General features: G+C 39.0%; 2 protein-coding genes across 3 annotated transcripts in view; both read left to right on the plus strand.

Moving 5' to 3' along the window:
• Positions 1–10,970, plus strand: part of ppat (phosphoribosyl pyrophosphate amidotransferase) — a 61,384-nt gene extending 50,414 nt beyond the window's left edge. The window contains exons 9-11 of the mRNA XM_048595643.1: positions 407–628; positions 920–1,040; positions 7,177–10,970. Of these exons, the coding sequence (XP_048451600.1) occupies positions 407–628; positions 920–1,040; positions 7,177–7,361 (528 nt within the window). The 3' untranslated portion in view covers positions 7,362–10,970. The remainder of the gene's footprint in view (positions 1–406; positions 629–919; positions 1,041–7,176) is intronic.
• Positions 10,971–14,513: 3,543 nt separating this feature from the next.
• aasdh (aminoadipate-semialdehyde dehydrogenase) overlaps positions 14,514–21,235 on the plus strand; it is a 38,836-nt gene continuing 32,114 nt past the window's right edge. Inside the window, exons 1-3 of one of the 2 annotated variants that reach the window (XM_048598947.1) lie at positions 14,514–14,603; positions 16,470–16,590; positions 18,803–19,134. In XM_048598947.1, coding sequence (XP_048454904.1) covers positions 14,554–14,603; positions 16,470–16,590; positions 18,803–19,134 — 503 coding nt within the window. In that variant the 5' untranslated portion in view covers positions 14,514–14,553. Of the gene's footprint in view, positions 14,956–16,469; positions 16,591–18,802; positions 19,135–21,235 lie in introns of both variants that reach the window. The other variant, XM_048598940.1, reaches the window with a different exon arrangement.

Genomic DNA, 21,235 nt, shown 5'->3' on the forward strand with positions numbered 1-21,235 from the left:
TTCTCATTCTTAACCAAAAAGCCAAAAATGGCTTTATTATTAAGCTTTGCTTAGTGCTTTTTAATGGCTATTTCTGTTGATTACTACTCAATTTGCATTATCAATTGTATTGTTTAAAATTTTTTTTGTGGTGAAGTTCAGTTTTACTATCCTGGTCCCCCAAGGGTGAGAAAAATTGAAATGTGCCATCTCAGGCCATATGCAAACGTTGGCCAGCACTGATATAAGAGAAAGCAACAGCTAGTTCAGAGTAATAAGCAATTGAAAATCAAAGGGAAAGGATTTTAAGCCCTATCCTCTATCAGTTAATTTAGATGTTTCAGAGTGGGTAATTACCATGCATCACATTCTAAAATAGTGAAAGGTTAACTTCTAGGAATTAAAAATTGTTACTGTTCTATTACAGGCAGGACTTCCATATGTAGAAGTGCTCTGCAAAAACCGTTATGTGGGCAGAACATTCATTGCACCAAATACAAGACTGCGGCAACTTGGGGTAGCACAAAAATTTGGAGCCTTGAGTGATAATTTTGCTGGAAAGCGGATTGTGTTGATAGACGATTCAATTGTGCGTGGAAATACTATTTCTCCAATCATTAAAGTCCTGAAGGAAGCAGGTGCAAAAGAGGTATTAGAAAGAATGTTCCAAAAGAAATTGTAATATTGTATATTTTATAGTATACATTGTACTGCATGTTAGTGTGAAATTGAATGTATAGATAAATATAATTTACTACATTTTTAAACAATCAATTTGTTCTTGCATGTCATTTCTCTGTATTTCACTCACTTAGCATTTCTTCAGATGGTGTATCATGTTAAATAATCATTCAAAAAATTATTTTAATTAGATGATTTTCTTCAACTGAGAAGCTTAGACTACATGAGGTTTCTTATCTTTAGAAAACTGTTTTTACAGGTACACATTCGTGTGGCTTCACCTCCAATAAGATTTCCTTGTTATATGGGAATTAACATTCCAACAAAAGAAGAGTTGATTGCCAACAAACCAGAATTTGAAGATCTTGCAGGCTATATAGGTTTGTTGAGATTTCTATTTTGTCATACATTCTGATAATGGTGATGGTAAAATTTGATTTGATTTATTATTGTCACATGTACCAAGATACACTGAAAAGTATTGTTTTGTGTGACAAACGGACAAATCATACCTTGATGGATGTCTTTTGGTTTCACTGTGGCTTCTTAACTAAAATTTTTGTGAAATTGTACCAGAATACTTTCTTTGTTTGATTCTTTAATGGTAGACCAATATTTATCAGTGTATTATCTGAATGCATAATTTCATCTTCAAACCATCTGTCATAGAGCAACCAAACTAGTGTTATTTATACAGGGCCGTTGCAGCATACTTTTGCCATCTTTGACATTAAATGTGTAGCCTATTAATTTGTTAAAAAATCCAAACCGTATACTTCCTAACTTAAAAGTGTGGTTCTATATAGATTCCCACAGGAATCACTTGAAAAGCCAGAGTTGGGTTCCGTTGGACATTTTCTTGCCTGGAAAACTGAAGTGCAAGTAGAAATACTGTATCATACATGTGCAGTATTGCAGATTGCCTGCTGTAAAACCTGAAGAAATAAATCACTAAATATGAAAGCAATACACTTGGTACTTTAGGATCTTTTCAGCAGAAAAAAACTGAAAAATTATAAATAAAAAAATACCAAAGAACTGACGATGCTGGAAATCAAACAAAAAGAGGAATTGTTGGAAAATTCAGCAGGTCTGGCAGCATCTGTGGACAGAAAGCAGGGTTAACGTTTCAAGTCCAGTGACTGATGCTGCCAGACCTGATGAGTTTTCCCTGCAATTTCTGGTTTGTTTTGAAAAACTAAGTTGAAACTCAGCAAATTCTAACACATTCATAAATGAAATAACCTTCAAACTAAAATATATTAAAAATACAATATAAATGTGAATATTGTAAATGTAAAGGGAATTAAACTCATCAGCACCGACCTTCCCTAGCCCCACCCCTCCTCTATTTATTTCAGAGCTCCCTCCCCCATTTCTGAAGAAGGGTCCTGACCCGAAACGTCAACTTTCCTCCTCTGATGCTGCCTGGCCTGATGTGCTCCTCCAGCTCCACACTGTGTTACCTCTGACTCCAGCATTGGCAGTTCTTACTATCTCTTAAAACTCATCAAAATGCCTGATTTTGTATTAAACAAGCACTATCTAGTGGCAGACATTTATTGGTGCAGCTAACAACTGAAGAGGTCCCAGGACTCTAGGCTGAGAGTAGGAGCATGGCAGAAAAGTCAATTGAAGCTGTATGCAGTGAAGGCAACTGGCACTGGAACTTTAAAGTGACAATGCAGGGTGGGAATGGGAACTTGGAAGGAAGTGGGACTTCAGAGTGTAGGAGCAAAAGCAAAAGCTGCATTGATCCCACCAGCACTCAAGAAAATGTTTTGTGTGCTGCATGGGATATGTAGATCACCGATCAGGAAGTCTGTACTAAGGATGTATAGCCAATTTTGCAATGTTAAAGGGAAATATAAGAACTAGGACTAGGCCATCTGGCCCCTCGAGCCTGCCCCGCCATTTAATAAGATCATGGCTGATCTTTTTGAGACTCAGCTCCACTTACCCACCCACTCACCATAACCCTTAATTTCTTTACTGTTCAAAAATTTATCTAGCCTTGCCTTAAAAACATTCAGCAAGGTAGCTGAACATAAGCTCTATTTAATGAACTATGTCAAATGGAGACATACATCAGGTTATATTTCTAGATTTGAATTTTTCAATGAAGTGACTGGTTGTGTGGCTGAGGACCATGCTTTTGCTTGGACTTCAGCAAAGCTTTTGATAAAGTCCTGCTTGGGAGACTGATAGCAAAGGTAAAACCCCATGGGTTCAACACTTGGTTGAGTGGCAGGAAGCAAATGATGGTTGAGGGGTGCTGTTCCAATGGGAAGTCTGTGTCCGTTGGAGTCCCATAGGAGTCTGTGTTGGTGCCCTTCCTGTTTGTTGTTTATATAATTGATTTAGACTTGAATGTAGGAGGATTGATTAGTAAGTTCATATATGATTCAAAATTGGTAGATCAGTAATTAGTGATGAGTATAGCCTTAGACTTAAAAGAGGATATAGACAGGCTGGTCAGTGGGTTGATGGAGTGGCAAATGGAGTGCAATTCGGATAAATGTGAGGTGATGCACTTGGGCAGGACAAACAAGAAAAGATAATACGTGATTAACAGTAGGACCCTTGAAAGCAGTGGGTCAGAAAGGTTCCTTAGTGTGTATGCACATCAATTCCTTAATATTTCAGGACAAAATCATTAAGAAGGCAAATGATATACTTGTCTTTATTAGTTGAGACATAGAGTTTAAGAGCAGGGAGGTTAGACCTCAGCTAGAGTATTGTGTACAGTTCTGGAAGCCACGTTATAGGAAGCATGTGATAGCATTGTGTAGGGTGCTGAGGAGATGTACCAGGATGTTGCCTGGACTGGAGAATTTATCATGAAGAGAGATTGTACAGACTGGGGTTGTTGTACTTGGAGTAGAGGTGTTGAGAGAGACCATGACTGAGATGTATAAAATTATAAGGGACACAGACAGGAAGAAACATTTCCCCTTGTGGAAGGATCAATGACCAGGGGCACAGATTTTAACGGTTAACCCTGCAAAAGAGTTTGAGGAAATGTAAGAAAAAACTTTCCCACCCAGAGGATGGTGGGAATCTGGAACTCATTGCTTGTAAGGGTGATTAGAGGCTGAAAGCCTGTAGCATTTAATAAGTATTTAGATGTGCACTTGCGATGCCAAGGCATACAAGGACAAGTGCTGGAAAATGGGATACAAATAATTAGGTGCTTGTTTCTGACTGGCACAGACTTGATAGGCTGAACAACCTTGTTCTGTGCTGTAGATCTCCGATTCCATCTCCACTGGGTTTGTTTTGACGAGAACAATGATGGGTGAGGGATCTTGATAGAAGTGTATAAAATTGAGAGGAATGGATAGTTTGGAGTCTTTTTCCCAGGATGGAAATGTCAAATGCTAGGGGGCATAGGTTTAAGGTGTGAGGAGAAAAATTTCAATGTGGTGTGCAAGGAAAAGTTTTTAATAGATGCCTGGAAATACTGCCAGGAGAGGTGGTAGAAGCAGAGATGATAGCAATGTTGAAGGGGCACTTAGACAGACACATGAACAGGCAGGGAAAAGAGGGATATGGACCATGTGCAGGCAGATAGCATTAGTTTAGAATGGGGGGGATGATTAGAATCATGGTCAGCACAGACATGGCAGTCCATAGGGCCTGTTCTGTGCTGTACTGTTCAGTCTTCAATGTTGTATTCCAAAAATTGTTTTAAATCAAGAGGTGAGAGGGAGAGATGAGCTTGAAACATTTAGTCATCAGGGAAAGTGTACCGAGGAAAACCGTTAGAACTAAAGGTTAAGAATTTACCAAGACTTGATGGAGTTCTTCTTAGGGACTTAAAATAAGCGAATGTGGAAATAGTAAATGCATTGGTTGTAATTTTTCAAAGTTGCCTAGGTTTTGGAAAGACCTCATCAGATTAGAAAATGATGAAAGAAACACCTTTCCTTTAAGAAAGGAAGGAGACAGAATACCCGAAACTACTGGCCAGTGGGTGAGTGTTCGTGTTGGCAAGCTTTAATTGGTGGTGTGTCTGAGAGACCTGTGTTGGGTCTCAACTATTTACAATCTATATCAGTGATGTAGAAGAAGTGACTGAATAGTGTTTTTATTTCATCAGTGATCTTAAACATAAAGAGCAAGTTATAAAGAGGATATATGGGATCTGTAAAAGGACGATGATAGGTTAAGACTGGGCAAAATTTGGCAGATGGAAAGTAACGTGGAAACATGTCAACTTGCCCACTTTGACAGGAAAAGTATTTAAATCACCAGAGATTGCTGAACTGATGTACAAAGGAGTGTCCTAATACATGAATCAGAACAAGATAGTATGCTGATACAGCAGATGGTAAGGAAGACAAATCAATACTATCATCTATTACAAGGGGAATGGAATTTTAAAGGACGATGTTTTGCTGTTGTTGTACAAGGTGTTGATGAGACCACTTTGAAGTACTGTGTAAAGATTTGGTGGCCTTTCTCAAAGAAGGTAATTGTGTTAGAAACTAATCAATATGTCACTTGATTCCTCCGATGAAGGCGTCACCTTATGAGGAAAGGTTGCACCTCTGTCCATTGGAGTTTAGAAAAGATGACTTTGTTGAAACATAAGATTCTGATGGGACTTGACTTGTGGGTGCTGAGAAGCTATTTCCCCTAATGGGAAAGGCTACAACTAGAGGAACACTTTATGGTTTAGGGATCTCCTATTTAGTTTGAGTTTGATTGTTGCCACATGTACCAAGATACAGTGAAAAGTGTTGCATTGCTTGCTATATAGGCAGATCATACCATACAAAGTGTATCAGGGTAGCAGAGTACAGGGCATAATACAATATTATAGCCGCAGAGAGAGAGAGAGATCAACATTCCTATTTGAGAGGTCTGTTCAAAATTCTGATAACGGTGGGCAGGAACCTGTTCTTGAATCTGTTCATAAGTGTATTCAAACTTTTATATCTTCTGCCCAATAGAAGAGGGTGGAAGAGAGTACAGTTGAGGTGGGAGAGGTCTTGATTATATTGGTTGCTTTCCTGAGGCAGCGGGAAGTTTAGATGAAGTCAATGGATAGAAGGCTGGTTTGTGTGATGGACTGTGTTCACGACTCTCTGTAGTTTCTTGCGGTCTTGGGAAGAGCAGTTGCCACACCACGCTGTGATGCATCCATTCAAGGTAGGATGCTTTCTCTGGTGCACCGGTTAAAAATTGGTAAGCGTCATTGTGAGCATGCTGAATTTTCTTAGCCTCCTGAGGAAGTACAGTTGTGCTGTCTTGATTGTTGGTGATTTTCACTCCCAGGAAGTTGATGTTCTTGACTATCTCCATCTTAGCACCATTGATGCAGACAGAGACGTGCCCTCCACTCTGCTTCATGAAGTCACTTACCAGCTCTTTCGTTCTGCTGACATTGATGGAGACATTGTTGTCTTTACACCATGCCACTAAGCACTCAATCTCTTTTTCTGTACTCTGTCTTGTCATTATCTGAGATCCAATCTACAATGGTGGTGTTGTCAGAAAACTTGTAAATGGAGTTGAGGTAGAATTTGGCCACAGTTGAGTTTGTGAGGAGTATAGTAGGGGGCTGAGTACACAGTCTTGCAGGGCACCTGTACTCAGGATTATTGTGAAGGAGGTGTTGCCTATTCTTATTGATTGCGGTCCATAGGTCAGGGAAGTCCAGGTTCCAGTTACAGGGGTGGGGAAGCCATGACCAGGGTCTCAGAGTTTGGAGATGAGTTTGTTTGGAATTATAGTTTTGAAGGCGGAGCTCAAGTCAATTAATAGGAGCCTAATGTAGCTATCCTTGTTATCTAGATGTTCCAGGGATGAGTATAAAGCCAGGGAGATGGTCTTCTGTGGACCTGTTGTGATGGTAGGCAAATTGCAGAGGATCAAGGCAATCGGGTGGGCTGGAGTTGATGTGAGCCATGACTAACCTCTCGCAACACTTCATAATTAAGCTGCTGGGCTTAAGAAGGCTGATCTGAGGTCTGTGGCAGTGACTATGGGTACAGGTGCATCTGAGGCTGTCAGGACAGATGACATTGTTTCAGTGACTTCCTGTTCAAAGTGAGCATAGAATGCATTGAGCTCATCGGGGAGAGATGTTCTGTTGCCCGTTGTAAATACTTTAAGATACATATGACGACAATGTTTTTCTACAAGTGTTTATTTAGTCTCTGGAATTCCCTTCCCCCAGAGACAAAAGTGTCAGTAGAGTCATTGGTTATTTGAAAGGCAGAGTTAGATTCATCCTTCATTGCCAAGGAGGTCAAAGGGTCTAGAGGCTATACAGGAAATTAAATGTGAGGCCACAATCATATCTCAAGATCAATGGCCTGGAGTATATTCATTGCATTTACTAGCCATCTCCTGTTCCTAATTCATATGTTTGCATTTAATCTAGCTGCAGTATATGATTTTCCATTTTTTTTGAAAATTGCTATGTATATTTACAGAACACCAAAGGCTAAATTACATTTTTGGCTAACTACTAAATATTTTTAAATTTCCTTTTTTTTTTAATAGGAGCAAATAGTGTGGTTTATCTCTCTGTCGAAGGATTGGTGTCTGCTGTACAAGAGGGAATTAAGAGCCAGCGAACAAATTCCATCCTAAATTATACTGAAATTGACAAAAATGTATCTTCTAGGCAAACAGGTCATTGCACGGCTTGTCTCACAGGAAAATACCCTGTGGAGCTCGAATGGTAAAATTACTTTGTATAATTTTAAGTGATTCATCTGAAATTGTTTTTCAGATTTGAATAGTGTCCAAGGACATGATGGTGCTCTGTTATTTTCTAGGTCAGCACCCATGATATTTTCTTTTATCAATTGAGTATTTTTTATATCCGCTTGGTGTTTCCATGGTTGCCTTTTTTGTGCCACCATTCTATATACTATGTATTGGTGAATCACCATCTTCATACATATTTTCATGGTGCATTGCAATAAGAATGTGTCAACTGTAGGTTTGTTGAGGACTGTCAAATGAACTACTGTTGATGGAAACTATTCTAACTACAAAAGGCAAACACTTTCACCTACTGTCAAAAATATGTTGCAAATAATTTGAATTAAAAATAACTCTGTTCCTGTTAGGGTACCTCAATGTGAGAGAACTGAACAATGTAGTATGTGTTTTGAGGGTCTGATTCATAACTTACATGTACATGTTGTAGCTTTAAGCATAGACCGCTTTTTTTTTTTTAAGCTGCTGAATGGGATTGAAGAGTTCCTTGCTCCAAAACCTAACCTAGATCAAGTTCACATGTAAACTTGGAGTCATGATGGGCAACCATTGAAAATTCTTGGATGCTTCTAGGTCTAGGTTTGGTAAAAGGCCAGCATCTGCACACTTTGTTAAAGATGTGACAAAAATGAGTAAAACAATAAATAACCCTTCAGCCCTCACTCCAGCACACCTCCCATGCCAACTCATATGCTGTACCTGTCTCCATAGACCATACTTCTCAAACCTGTGCTGCAGTGATTACATCTCATGGCCCACATACCTCTATGCCAATCCATGCCTTCTTCCCACTTTACTTTGCCATTACACCTACAAAGAACTCAGCCAGTGTCTGTCAATTAAATTGAATTTGTTTCTATTGATTAACTCATTCCATAAACAAACTCTTAACTGATGAAAGCTCATCACTATTTTTGTATTCCTTTGATCAATTATTAAAGACAAGCATTTGAATTCAGAGTTCCACTTAAAAACGTTTATGACCATTTGGACTGTCAGTAGAAATATGAACTGACCTGCAACCTGCTGTGATAGGGTGTGAAACAAATCATGCACCACTAATCTTGCAATGATGGCTCTCAGGCTGCTGTCAACAAGTGTAGTGAAGTAATAAGCACTGACTTTTTTTTTTGCCACTGATTTTTCGTTTGCCTTTGACACCAAGCTTTTTTCAAATATTTAAAGGACAGGGATTTTACATGCCTGAACAGACTCCTTTTGACAACTTCAGTGAGCCCCTTGTGTGCATGTATATGTTGCTTTGAACCTTCCTCAAAGGGCACGTGACATGTTCTAAGAGTGTTCCAGGACCATATTCAAAAGGTACCTTACCTCTCCGAACAAGTACCTTAACTCTGCAAGGAAGCCTGGTAGAGTATGACCTTCCCAACCAGGTCCAAAGTGCACACGTTGTGTTTTGGATATCCTACCAGTAAAACTCTGATCAACCTAATGCTGCTGTTTTTTAACATTTTTAACGGCAGTTGTCTGCGTAAGCTACTGTCGGTGTGAGAATTTTTAAAAAATCTTACTGGGGTTTTTCCCAATTTTTGTGTCTTTAACCATCCTTAAAACTGCTTCTCGTTAGCTGTGAGTAATCAAGAGCATGATAGCTTGTAATATGGCAATAGATCAAGCTCCTAATAATAGTCAGCTGACAGGAACTTGGAACTAAATTTATATAATTTTTGTTTAATACATACAATAATTGAGATTATCGAGTTATAAATACTTGCATTCAGAGTTTTTGAGTGTCTGAATCTTTGGACCGACTGTCATACTTCATTATTTCAGTTTGCAAAGGTTTACATTTGAACAGCCATCAAGTTTTCAAGATTAGAATTGTTCTAACCTTTAATACGCTACGGAATATTTATACCCATAGTTATGTTACATACCATATCTTTAATTTTCAGATAAAAGAACTTTCCTTTCATTGTGGCAGCTATATTTCAAACACTGTACTTCTGATTTTAGAATACTAATTAATGAAATTAAGTACAGCATGGAATGGAATTCTTCCTCTGTTTTCCAAAAGAAGTTGATGTATATTAGAGTCAAATGGATTCTGTTTAATTCCGTTCTGGACATAATCGAGTTTTAACAAGACATGAAATGAAATTTTTCTTCCTTAAATCACTGGAAACTCATAAGATGGATTAATATGATAAATAATTTGTACTGCTGAACGTCTACCAGTGTATCATGTCTTAATGCTTTGTAGATTACCTATTTATCTGACATATCGTGTTGCCGACTTTTGAAACATTGACCATATTGTTACAAAGAATCAAAACCATAGACCTTTGAACACATTTAGTGAAATGAGCTGTCTTACATTTTTCAGTCTTCTAATCACACAGTAACTGGATGGCAATACCAACCAAATTGTCTCTGACCTAAAATGACAGAAATTTTGCAAGTGTGTTTTTATCGGTTTGTTTTGAATGAGTTTGTAACAAATAACTTTTGCATTTATTAATTTGTGACCTTTGGAATCAGAGTAATAATCTTCTTCAGTTTCACCTAAGAATTAGAATTTTTTTCAAAAATATTAAGGCCCAGATTTTGTCATAATTAGCAAAGAGACAGTGCCCACCATAACTGAAGAAAACTGCCTACAAAGATTGAGTAATTGCATTGTCAATTTCACCTTTCCTGACATAGTTTGAATCTGAGATCAAATCAAATGGGATCCAGCAACAATGATGTCATCAAGCAGGCTTAGCAGTCAACCATAGTGAAGAACTATCAACAACCCAGAAGTTAAATGCAATGATTATCTTTCACTTTTTTTCAATTCATTTTACAGGATGCAAATAAAGATTGGGACATATGTATGGGATTAAGGTGGAAACTATTGTTGTAAATTTCAAGTATATATCAGTGTTTGTTTAAAAATTGGGAAAGAGCTCAATGGCATTCCAAAATAAAATGTTTTTCAGTGAAATTGTTCAGCAATAATTATGAACATAAGCTGAATCAAAAATCAAGTTACACTTCATGCAACAAAGTGCAACTATTGAGGGAGTTTAGTATAAATTTGGAAATTCTTGTCTGTTTATTTACACTTGGTTTGCAGTGGAGAATAAAGCACATATTGAAGGGTTGAATGACTGATAATTTCCTATAAATTTCCATTTTAACCATGCATGGCTATGATTCAAAGTTGCTGTGTCTGAGAGGAGTAATGCTGTTGACATTAATCATCATTAGTACAAAATCTGGAACATACTGATCAGTGAGGGAGTGACAATCCATTTATTAGCAAGGCAGACTTTGCTTGCTAAGTACAAACAAAAGATGACTTATTATGTGATTCTTTGATTAGATAGCACTTGCTAAGCAATTTTGAGTGCACTAACAGCTGTATTAACAACCAATTTAAGATAAGTCAAACTTTGATGCTTACATTAAGCTTGCTGGAAGTGACACATTCGTACACAGACCTGTTCTCTGAAAACCAAAGGAATATATACAAGCCTTGTCCTTTGAAGAATTACCTGGGAGTCTGAGAAGCCCTTATTTCTCTCCTGTAAAAACAACTATGATACTCGAATTTCAAACAATCTTGCATTTGTCTTTATGAATCAAAACAAAAAGCTTTGGAATTTCTCTTTCTTTGCCATTGCTGTAGATTTTAAATTAGTACTTCAACGTGCAACAAATAAACCATTTTTTAATTTCACTTTCTATTTGTGAAACCTTGCTGTGTATAAATTAGCTACCACATTTGCTTACATAATAACAATGTGACACTTCACATTCATTCATTGCTTGCGCAGTACTTTGAGATGATCCAAGATTGAACAAGGAATTTGTATAAAGGCAAGTGTATTTGTATTTGTGTGTTTTGGTTTATTCTAGATTAAATTCAGTTCAATGCCAGATTCTGGGGTAGAGTTACTGGTGTTCTTATTCATAGTATCAGTTTTTGTTATATGTTAACATTTATAAAATATGACCATAAAGGCACCAAATCTCAATACTTTTTCTCTCTCCATTTAGTTTAAATACTGTCTAATTGTAGAAGACATTCTTGCATCATTTAGAATAAAGACATGGCAGTTAATACAAAACTTTGCTGTTCAATAAGTGGATGTTCTGGAGTGGGAGCATAAAATTTGCAAAACTATTTGGATTTCCAGGTTATATTTCAGTATAATAATTGATTTTTAATGCCATAAATTTGGGTGTATGTCTCAATTTTATGTTAAAGTATCACCATTTACCATAAAAACATTGTTTATTCTCAATGTACAATATTAATCCTAAAAAATTTTCATGACATGCCACCAGAAAATCTTTGCCATTGGCCTGACCATTATTTGATTGTGCTCTGAAGAAATCGTTGCACTCAACCTCAACTGTTTCTCTCTTCCCACAGAACCTGATCAATTTCTTGAGGGTTTTTTAATCATTGCCTTGAATTTTGTTTGCTTAAGTTGAAATGTGGTGGTCATCTGGTATTTGGTTGAAAAAACTCTAAAGTCACAGCTTTGGTATTCCTTGTAGCTGCCAATTTGATGTTTGCAAGGACAATTTTTAATAACAACACCTAGTTGACCTACAGAACGTGTTGAGGTACTCTTTTTGAATCACTGCCCTCCGTGCTATTATGATGCTCCTACAACAATGTTCGATATAGGTTTAAGGTAGTTGATCCATTGACAAAAAAAGGATGGTGATTATACATTAAAGATAGGATGGTGTGTGGTTTGGTAGTGATCGTGTTCTTGAGCATCTTCCCTTGTTCCTGTATAGAGGGGAGGCTGCAAGTTTGGGAGTACTGCTGAAAGGCTTAACCATATGTTGCAGGACAGCTTGTAGATAATGCTCAACAAATATGGCATTGCTTGACCATAAGACCATAAAAAACAGGAACAGAACGTTCAGCCCTTTAAACCTGCTTAACCATTCAAGAGGATTGTGGCTGATGTGACATTCTTCATGTCCACTTTATTGCCTTTTCCCCTGTAACCGTCAATTCCTGTACTGATCAAGAATGTATTTATCTCAGCCTTAAATATACACCAGGACTCTGCCCCAATAACGGTTTGTTTGTGGCAAGGAGTTCCAAAGACACTCAAACCTTTAAAAGAGAATTCTTCCTCCTCCATAGTCTTAAATTGGCACCCCTTAAATCTGAGACTATGCTGTCTGCTCCTAGACTCTGCCATGAGGGGAAATATCCTTTCAACATTTACCCTGTCAAATACCTTAAGAATCTTAAATATTTCAATGAGATCACCTTTCATTCTTCTAAATTCCAGTAAATATTTAGCTTTTGTTCATAAGACAATCCCTTCATACCAGGGATCATCCTAGTGAACTTCCTTTGAAATACTTCCAATGAAATCTCTTAAATACCATACTGTAACTGCTCACAGTACTCTACAGTACCTCATACAGTTGCAGTAAGACTTAACTACTCTTATACTCCAACCCCCTTGAAATAAAGGCTAACATTTCATTAAGCCTTCCTGATTACCTGCTGTGCCTGTGTGCTTGTTTTGTCCACAAGTCTCTTTGTATTACAGATTTCTGCAGGTTTTCTCCAGATGTCCTCCTATTTCAAAGACCGCAACTTCACTACCCCCCACCCCAACCTCCGGTGATCAAAACTGCCCTCAATCGCATCTCTTGCAATTCCTGCACTTCTGCCCTCAAAACCCCTCCTCCCAACAAAAATAAAGACAGAATCTCCATGGTGCCCATTTCTGAAGAAGGGTCCCGACCCAAAACGTCAACTTTCCTGTTCCTCTGATGCTGCTTAGCCTGCTGTATTCCTCCAGCTCCACACTGTGTTAGCCCTTCCCCCCTTTTATGTTATTACCATTGCTGTTAAGTGTAGCTGAAGCCCTCGTTACTGCTCTCATTTTGCTGCAATTGTGATTAACATGAGTGCAAACAGTTTTACAGTTGCCATACAAATTCATCATAAATTTTGATGCAGCAATCCTTCAGAAACATACACCTTCCAATCATGTGCTACCACAGCAGTTCATAAGACGCGTAACGGCTGCACGTGTGCACGCCGCCAGCCATGTCCTTTAAGATGGAACGACCATACATCATAAAAACCAAAACAATTGCGGATGGTGTAAATCAGGAACAAAAACAAAGTTGCTGGAAAAGCTCAGCAGGTCTGGCAGCATCTGTGAAGGAGAAAACAGAGTTAACGTTTTGGATCCAGTGACCCTTCCTCAGAACTGATAGTGGCTGGGAAAACGTCAGTTTATATGCAGAAAATAGGGAGGTGGGTGAGGTAGGGAGTAAACAATAGGATAGAGCCCAAAGAGAGAGAAAGACAGTTGGACAGACAAAGGAGTTGCTAACCATCAGGCTGGGAGGGTGAATAGTTGTTAATGGGGACTGTTAGTGACTAACAACAGGGGCTGTGAATGGCAGGCTATGTGGTAACAAAGCCTGGTGTGTGGGGTGGGGGCTGGGACAGGAGAGAGTTTAGGCCCTAAAATTATTGAACTCAATATTGAGTCCGGACGGCTGTAGGATCCCCAAGCGGAAAATGAGGTGTTGTTCATCCAGCTTGCGTTGGGTTTCACTGGAACACTGTAGCAAGCTAGAGACAGAGATGTTGGCCAGGGAGAAGGGTGGTACATTGAAGTGGCAGACAACGGGTAGTTCAGGGTCTTTTTTGCGAGCAGAACGTAGATGTTCTGCAAAGTGATTGCCAAGTCTGTGCTTCCTTTCCCCAACGTAGAGGAGACCACATTGTCAGCAGTGAATGCAGTAGACTAGATTCTGGGAAGTGCAGGTGAAGTGTTGCTTCACCTGGAAGGTATGTTTGGGCCCTTGGATACTGGGGAGGGAGGAGGTAAATGGGCAGGTGTTGCACCTTCGCCGGTTACAGGGGAAGGTGCCATAGGGTAGTTGGGGGTGAAGGAAGTGTGGACCAGCGTCCCAGAGGGAACTGTCCCTGCGGAAGGCGGACAAGGGAGGGGACGAGAATATGTGTCTGGAGGTGGCGGAAATGGAGTCTGATGATCTTCTGGATGTGGATGCTGGTGGGATGGTAGGTAAGGATAAGGGGAACCCTATCGCTGCTGCGGGAGGGAGGAGAAGGGGTGAGAGCAGAAGGGCGGAAGATGGGTCGGACCTGGTTGAGGGCCGACCTGACGTCATGACGTCATGCCGAATGACCTGTCCCCGTCGGTGATGGCGGCGGACGTTAACGAATGGTGAGGTTGCGGTACCGTGTTAGTGTGTTGTTCTTGGCCCAGAGCCGTATTCGGTGATGTTGGAAGCAGCGGAAGATGAGGCCGCGGCCGGACGCGCGGTCCCGGTGGAGGAGGAGAGCCCGGGCCGCCTGGACGAACTGGTGTTGCGCGCAGCCGCGGTGCAGGGCGCGCGGCCGGCGGTGTGTAGTGAGCGCGAGGCGCCAGGAGTCTCCGTGTCTTACAGCTACAGCCAGGTTATTGACCTGGGAAACAGACTGCAACAAGTGCTCCACTCGCACTGTGATTTTACTCACGGTTATGTGGTTGGATTATACTGCCAGCCGACAGTAAACTTACCCAGCTGCATTTTAGGGTAAATCGTACTCCAGTTTCCTATAGTATTCCCGTCCCCGTTTATTGGGCCACTGTCGAGTTTTATGCTGAATTGTGTCAAATAGAATACGCTTTTTTGACCTGTGATTGTCTATTTTTAAATTTTAAAACGTTAATAGTTAAAGATTTTAGTCCGGTTAACAATGGATTTTTTTTAAAGCAGCAAAAGACTAGTATTGGAAGAAAAAAAGATATTTAGGTGTCCGTGTACACACGTTATTAAAAACTGCAATAAAATTAAAAGTTTATTTTGGCTTTAATTCTTATAATTTGTAATGCAAAGTGAAGGAAATGGTACTTTAGTTGCATCATACCTGGATCAGGACTCAATACTAAGTTCTGTCTTCACACCATACGTGATGAAAAATATGCTGACTTTAAAGAGTGTCCAATGCAAGTTTCCCAACATTACACTGAGATTTTAAATGTTAAATTATGAGGATGAGTTCTATAAATGAGGGTTGTGTATTGCCCTTTAATTCAGTAACTTGAAGGTAATTCAAGTTTACACATTTAAACAACTTGATATGAATAGAGAAGAGCTCTGCTGAGGGAAATTTTAATCAGAAGTAACTGTCCCTGGTTCTGATCATCCATTTCAGCACTGCACTGGACACCTTTCCTGCAATGTGAAGCCAATAATTGCTTATGTCTGAGACCCTCTAATGCATCCAATGATTTATGTTTAAGTGTAATTTTCTTGCTCTTTACTATGGCTGTTGATGTAAAGCCAATGATTCTTGGCCTTTTCAATGGCCTCATCAACTTGCATGACCAACTTCAAAATTTATGTTGTGAACCCCAGTATCTGTTTTTGTGCACTGTTTAATTTATATTTGTTCTCTTCATTTTCTTTACAAATTGCATCACCACAGTTTTCTGCACTTAAGTTGGTCTGCCGTGTGTGTGTCCACTTCAGCAGTCTAGATATACCCTGCTGACGTCTGCTACTTTATTCCTTACTGTAAAACATGTCCAAGTTTTGTGCCGTCTGCCAATTTTAAAATTATGCCTTTTTATACCAAAAATTTAGGTAGGTCCAATACTCATTTCTGGAGTCACCACTATATACCAACTCCCAATCATTTAACAAACATTTATCACTAACCTTTGTTCTGTGTCCCTTGGTCAATTTTATTTCCAAGCTGTCGCTGTCCTTTTAACCCAATTTCAATACCTTAAGTATGGGTTTCCATTACTTAATATGTGGAGGAAACGCCACATTTGAACAGTGTGTAAACAATCACAGGAAGTATGAAATCCGACGACACCAGGTTATAGTCCTACAGGTTTATTTGAAATCACAAGCTTTTGGAGTGTAGCCCCTTCGTCAGGTGACTTCTGACTTTGTCCACCCCAGTCCAATACCGTCACCTCAAAATCACAGGAAGAATAGGTCATTTCTGTTTTCAGTCTTCTGTTTATTATACAGGAATGTGATAACTCTTCTTTTTAGCAATAATGTTTAGTGTTACTGTTTTTGTACATTTTCAGTATTCTTCAAATTGGGGCAGCCTTTTGTCCAATTGATCCAGAAAATGCACCTCACTTGTCAGCAAATTTTATTCAAAGGTGTAAATTGATGTATATCCTTATTCAGAAAGATATGATACAGGTGAGTAACTGAGCTATAAAGATCTGAAGAAATAGCATTTAAATCAAATGCATTGACATTTTTATGAGTTCCTATATTTTAACTTAATAGTCTAGTAATACTCTGTTTCAGTTTTAAAATATAATAATTGAATTATTTAATTATAATAATGGTGTATTGTTTGCATTGTTAATTAAGTGCGTGAAATCCTATCCTTTACTATACTCTTCAGTGCTTTCACACCTTCCTAAGTGTTGGTCCAGAATTAAACAGTTGCTCAATAATTGGTTTATGAAGGTTCAACGTCATTTCTTTGCTTTTGTATGCTACGCTTTCATTCATAAAGTCCAGTATGCTTCTCATCTGCTCAGGAATTTCAACAAATTGTGCGGCGTACCTTCAGCTAACTTCTGCTCTGTTAGAATGGCACCTTTTTTTAATATTGTCTGCCCTTATTCTTCCTACCAAAATGTACCACTTAGCATCAAATTTCATCTATCACACATCTGATCATTCTACCAGATGTCCCTGTCTGTCACCTTGAAATAGGAGCAGGAGTAGGCCATTTGGTCCTTCGAGCCGACTCTGCCAGCCTATCACTGTCGTCCTGCTATTTCACATACTTTGAAATTATACTGTGAAAGCAAATCATGTAATTAATGTAAATTATAAGCAATATTTCTAATACTAACCTCTGGGAACCCCGATTTAGTTTATAGGTTGGGGGGTGCCACTGACTAGGCCAGCATTTGTTGCCTATCCCTAATTGCCCTTAAAGTATATGAAGTTTTGCTAGGTCATTTCAGAGGGCAGCTAAGGGTCAACTGCATTGCTTTGGGTTTGGAGTCAATGTGTAGAAGTCACATGACATGCAGTCACACTTGACAATAGTAGATTTCCTTTCCAAAAGGAAATGAGTGAACCAGATGGGTTTTTGTGGCAATTGGCAGTGGTTTCATGATCACCACCAAGCTAGGTTCTAAAATCTCATTCCTTTTATTTTAGAAAGTGTATTCAAATTTCACTTCCACGATAAGATTTGAACCTGTGTCCCCATGGAATTAGCATTTCATTCTGGATTATACCAATATGCCTCTCTACCCCATAGTATATACCCACTCCTGTCTGAAAAGTATTTGTTCACCTTTGATTCCTATATCTGGCCAAGTTGGAAATTAACTGCCACTGTTCCTTTCATTCTGTGGGCTTTGACTTTGCTGAGATATCTATTTTGTGGAACTTAATGTAATGTTAAGTTGGCTGTTGAAATACTTTGGAAAGTCTTAAGGTTGTGAAAGGCAGTACGAATGTAAACCTTTCTCTTTTTAGAGAGAAAAACCTTTAATGAATGTGAAAATGTTATTCTAAATGAAAGTAGTAAACTCTATAATTTGAACAACTTGAATGGGATTGTTCTACAGTAAGCACACAGGATAGATTCACATTATGATACCCATGATCAATCAATCAATTGAAAAATCAGTTCCTGATAAGAGAATAGCTATTGATATTGGCTGGACAGACTAGATAGTGAGAAACTGTTCTTGTTGAAGGATCAGGAGCCAGAGGATATTGATTTAAGCCAATTGGTAAAGGAAGCATCAGTGTATGAGGAAAAACTTTTTTAGCACAGAGAGCTGTTGATATCTGGACTGTACTGCCTGAGAGTGTGCCAGAGGAATCAAATCAATCAAGGTCTTTGAAAGAGTTAGATCATTATTTGAAAAGGGAAAACATTTTCAGGGCTACAAGAAAAGGAGTGAAACTTAGTGCGGTGCTCTTAGAGAGCTAGCATAGATAGGATGGTTCAAACAGCCTGCTTCAATGCTGTAACCAGTCCATAATTCTGTATGCTGACATCACAAATTATGTTTTTGAAACAATAATAGTATTCATATTTGGCTAGGCAGAAACTTTCTTTTAACCCATTGACCATACCAGGAACCCCAGTTAGACTTGTTTTCAACAGAAACATAATTTTAATTTTCTAATTCAGTATCAGGAAGTCTTCTATCAACAGCTTTGACTAAAATTCAAATTCTAAATGTGATTCCAACTGGAGAGAGTTCTTGATAATGACACATCAGATTTATTTATTTACTAGTATGTTATAGTATCTGCTTTTCTGCAGCTATGCATGCCTTATATTTGTGTAATAATTATTGACTTCTAATTCTTAGGGAGGCTAATTTTTATAAGCTAATAAATAATGAGTACTATAATCTTATTTCAGAAATTCAGGGATAATCTATCAAAGTGGTTGAATATCGAAGTCCAACATGATCTACCAGCACTAAATGTAGTACTTGTGAAGATTCAGTGGCAGGTGACTAATGTGGATTCAGAACCCAAAAACAAAGAGTATGTAATTTGCAGTAAAATAGGAGGGTTAAGAGAAGGCAGCTCAGAAGCTGCCGAAGAGGATGGGAGACATGTGCACAAATATACAGATTTTCAGAGGCATGGATTTCTGGCATATATATTGCAAACATCAGGTACAACAGGAACTCCAAAAATTGTTCGAGTGCCACATCAGTGTATTGTTCCAAACATACAGCATCTCAGGTAAGTTTAATTGCAATTGATTATTGCTAAATTTTAAGGATTGCAGGCTTTGCTGTCAACCCACACTAATACAAGAATCTGTTTAATAAGGGCTTCTGTTTTGACAACTGAAATGAATTGTTGACTTTCCGCCTTTTTAAGCAGTTATAGAAATTGTTAAATGCAATCTCTTTTGTCAAAGTCTGTGATTATTTGGACAAGATTAAGTGTGAAATATTTGAAGCCTCATAAGTTTTACTTGAGTTTTTTTAATGGCGTTGTACCAGCAGCAGTTTCATTTTAAAAATAAGGTTTATGCATTGATGTTTTAGTCTCTCCCTGCTGTTCCATATTTGCTGTTGTCATTATTTTGCCATAGGAAGAATTTGTTTTGCATGTGTACAATACTTGCATAGTATGACGGGCTGTGTGGGGATGGACTTAAATGGAGAATATAAAAAGGTATAGAGCAGAATCACAGAATTGTTACAGTACAGAAGGAGGCCATTCTCAAAATATATGTGAGGTGGGGGCAGCAGATGAATTTGTTCCTGGAACCACCCCCCTCAAAAAAAAATCTGGAAAAAGTCAATCAGGTGGAAACCTGTCAAAGAAAGAAAGTGCCTTTAAGTAGAATGGACAGAATTATGAGGAATTGTCTAAGAAATCACAAGCTGGTGTTCCTGTACTTACTACTGTAGACTCAAGTGAGTGAATCATCAAGGAAGACTTTTGCCAAAGCTGAGGAGCATTTTGCCAGAGCCTGCAGTCAGCAAGACTTCTGCCAAGGCCAAGACCGGAAGTCTTTTGCCTGAAATGAACAGTAGAAATTACTGGAGAAACTCGGGTCTGGAAGAATCTGTGGAGAGAGAAACAGAGTTAATATTTCAAGTCCAGTGAGCCTTCACAAGTTTTTTTTTGCCATGGCTAAGTATGCCTACTGTTAGTGGGGCAAAGGAGGCACTAGAGGGTTTGGGGGGAAGTAGGAGACTGCAGTGGTGTTGAGGGAAGAAAGAGCTGAAGAGAGCTGTGGGTGGAAAAGAAGTCCACAAGAGAAGTGCGATGGGTAGGAGTGCAGCAGATGTTGGGAGTGGAAGGAGGAGATTGGGCAGCAAGAGGCTGGAGGGGGAAGAAGGAGGTTGCGTGTGGAATGGAGTGGGAGAAGGTGCCCCCAAGATGGGACAGAGAAAAGAGACTGGAGAATGGGTGTGGCAGGGAGAAGGAGCAATGCATGGTGGGTGGGCGAGAGGGAGGCTGAAAGTTTTCACATGTATTATGACTTGGATGAGGACAATGAATGTACTGTTGTCAAGTTTGCGAAGACACCAAAATAAGGGGGAAAGGTAGTGTGAGGATGACCGTGTCTGCAGAGGGATGTAGACATGTTAAGACAATGAGCATAAACTTGATAGATGGAAAATGATGTAGAGAAATACGAGGTTATGGGCAGTTGATGCGTTGTGAACTGATTCTGTACTTGTGAATATTTGCAAGTCTATTTGTATGCAAGTCAAAACTGAATGCAGGATAGTATAAAATAGCTGTTTGTAAATATGAGGAAACATTCACATGTCTGAAATTGCTGGAGAAACTCGGCAGGTTTGGCAGCATCTGTAGAGACAAAACAGTGTTAACATTTTAGGTCCAGTGACCCTTCTTCAAAACTCAGTCTGGAGAAAGTTCACTATGCTGATAAGTTTGGAGGAACTGGCTTATGGCTAATCATTTGAGGTATTGAGTAGATTGGCGTGTACTTGTTGGAATATAGAATGAGAGGTGACCTTATTAAGACGTACAAGATTCTTAGAGGACTTGACAAGGTGGATGTCGAAAGGCGTTTCCCTTGTGGGAGTGATTAGGATCAGAGGGGGCATAATCTCCGAATAAAGGATCACACATTTTAAGACACAGATGAGAAGAAATTTCTTCTGATGTTAGTGAGTCTGGAATTATTTTTGGCAGAGAGCTGTTGAGGCTGGGTCATTGGATATATTCAAGGCTGAGATTTTTTTAAATCTTTAAGAGAATCAAGGGTTATGTGGGGGAAAGGCAGCCAAGTGGAGTTGAGCATTATATGATTAGCCATGATCTTATTGAATGGCAGAGTAGACTTGATGGGCTG

Source organism: Rhincodon typus, chromosome 1 (assembly GCF_021869965.1).
Source record: "Rhincodon typus isolate 14 chromosome 1, sRhiTyp1.1, whole genome shotgun sequence".
In the NCBI taxonomy this organism is placed as follows: Eukaryota; Metazoa; Chordata; class Chondrichthyes; order Orectolobiformes; family Rhincodontidae; genus Rhincodon; species Rhincodon typus.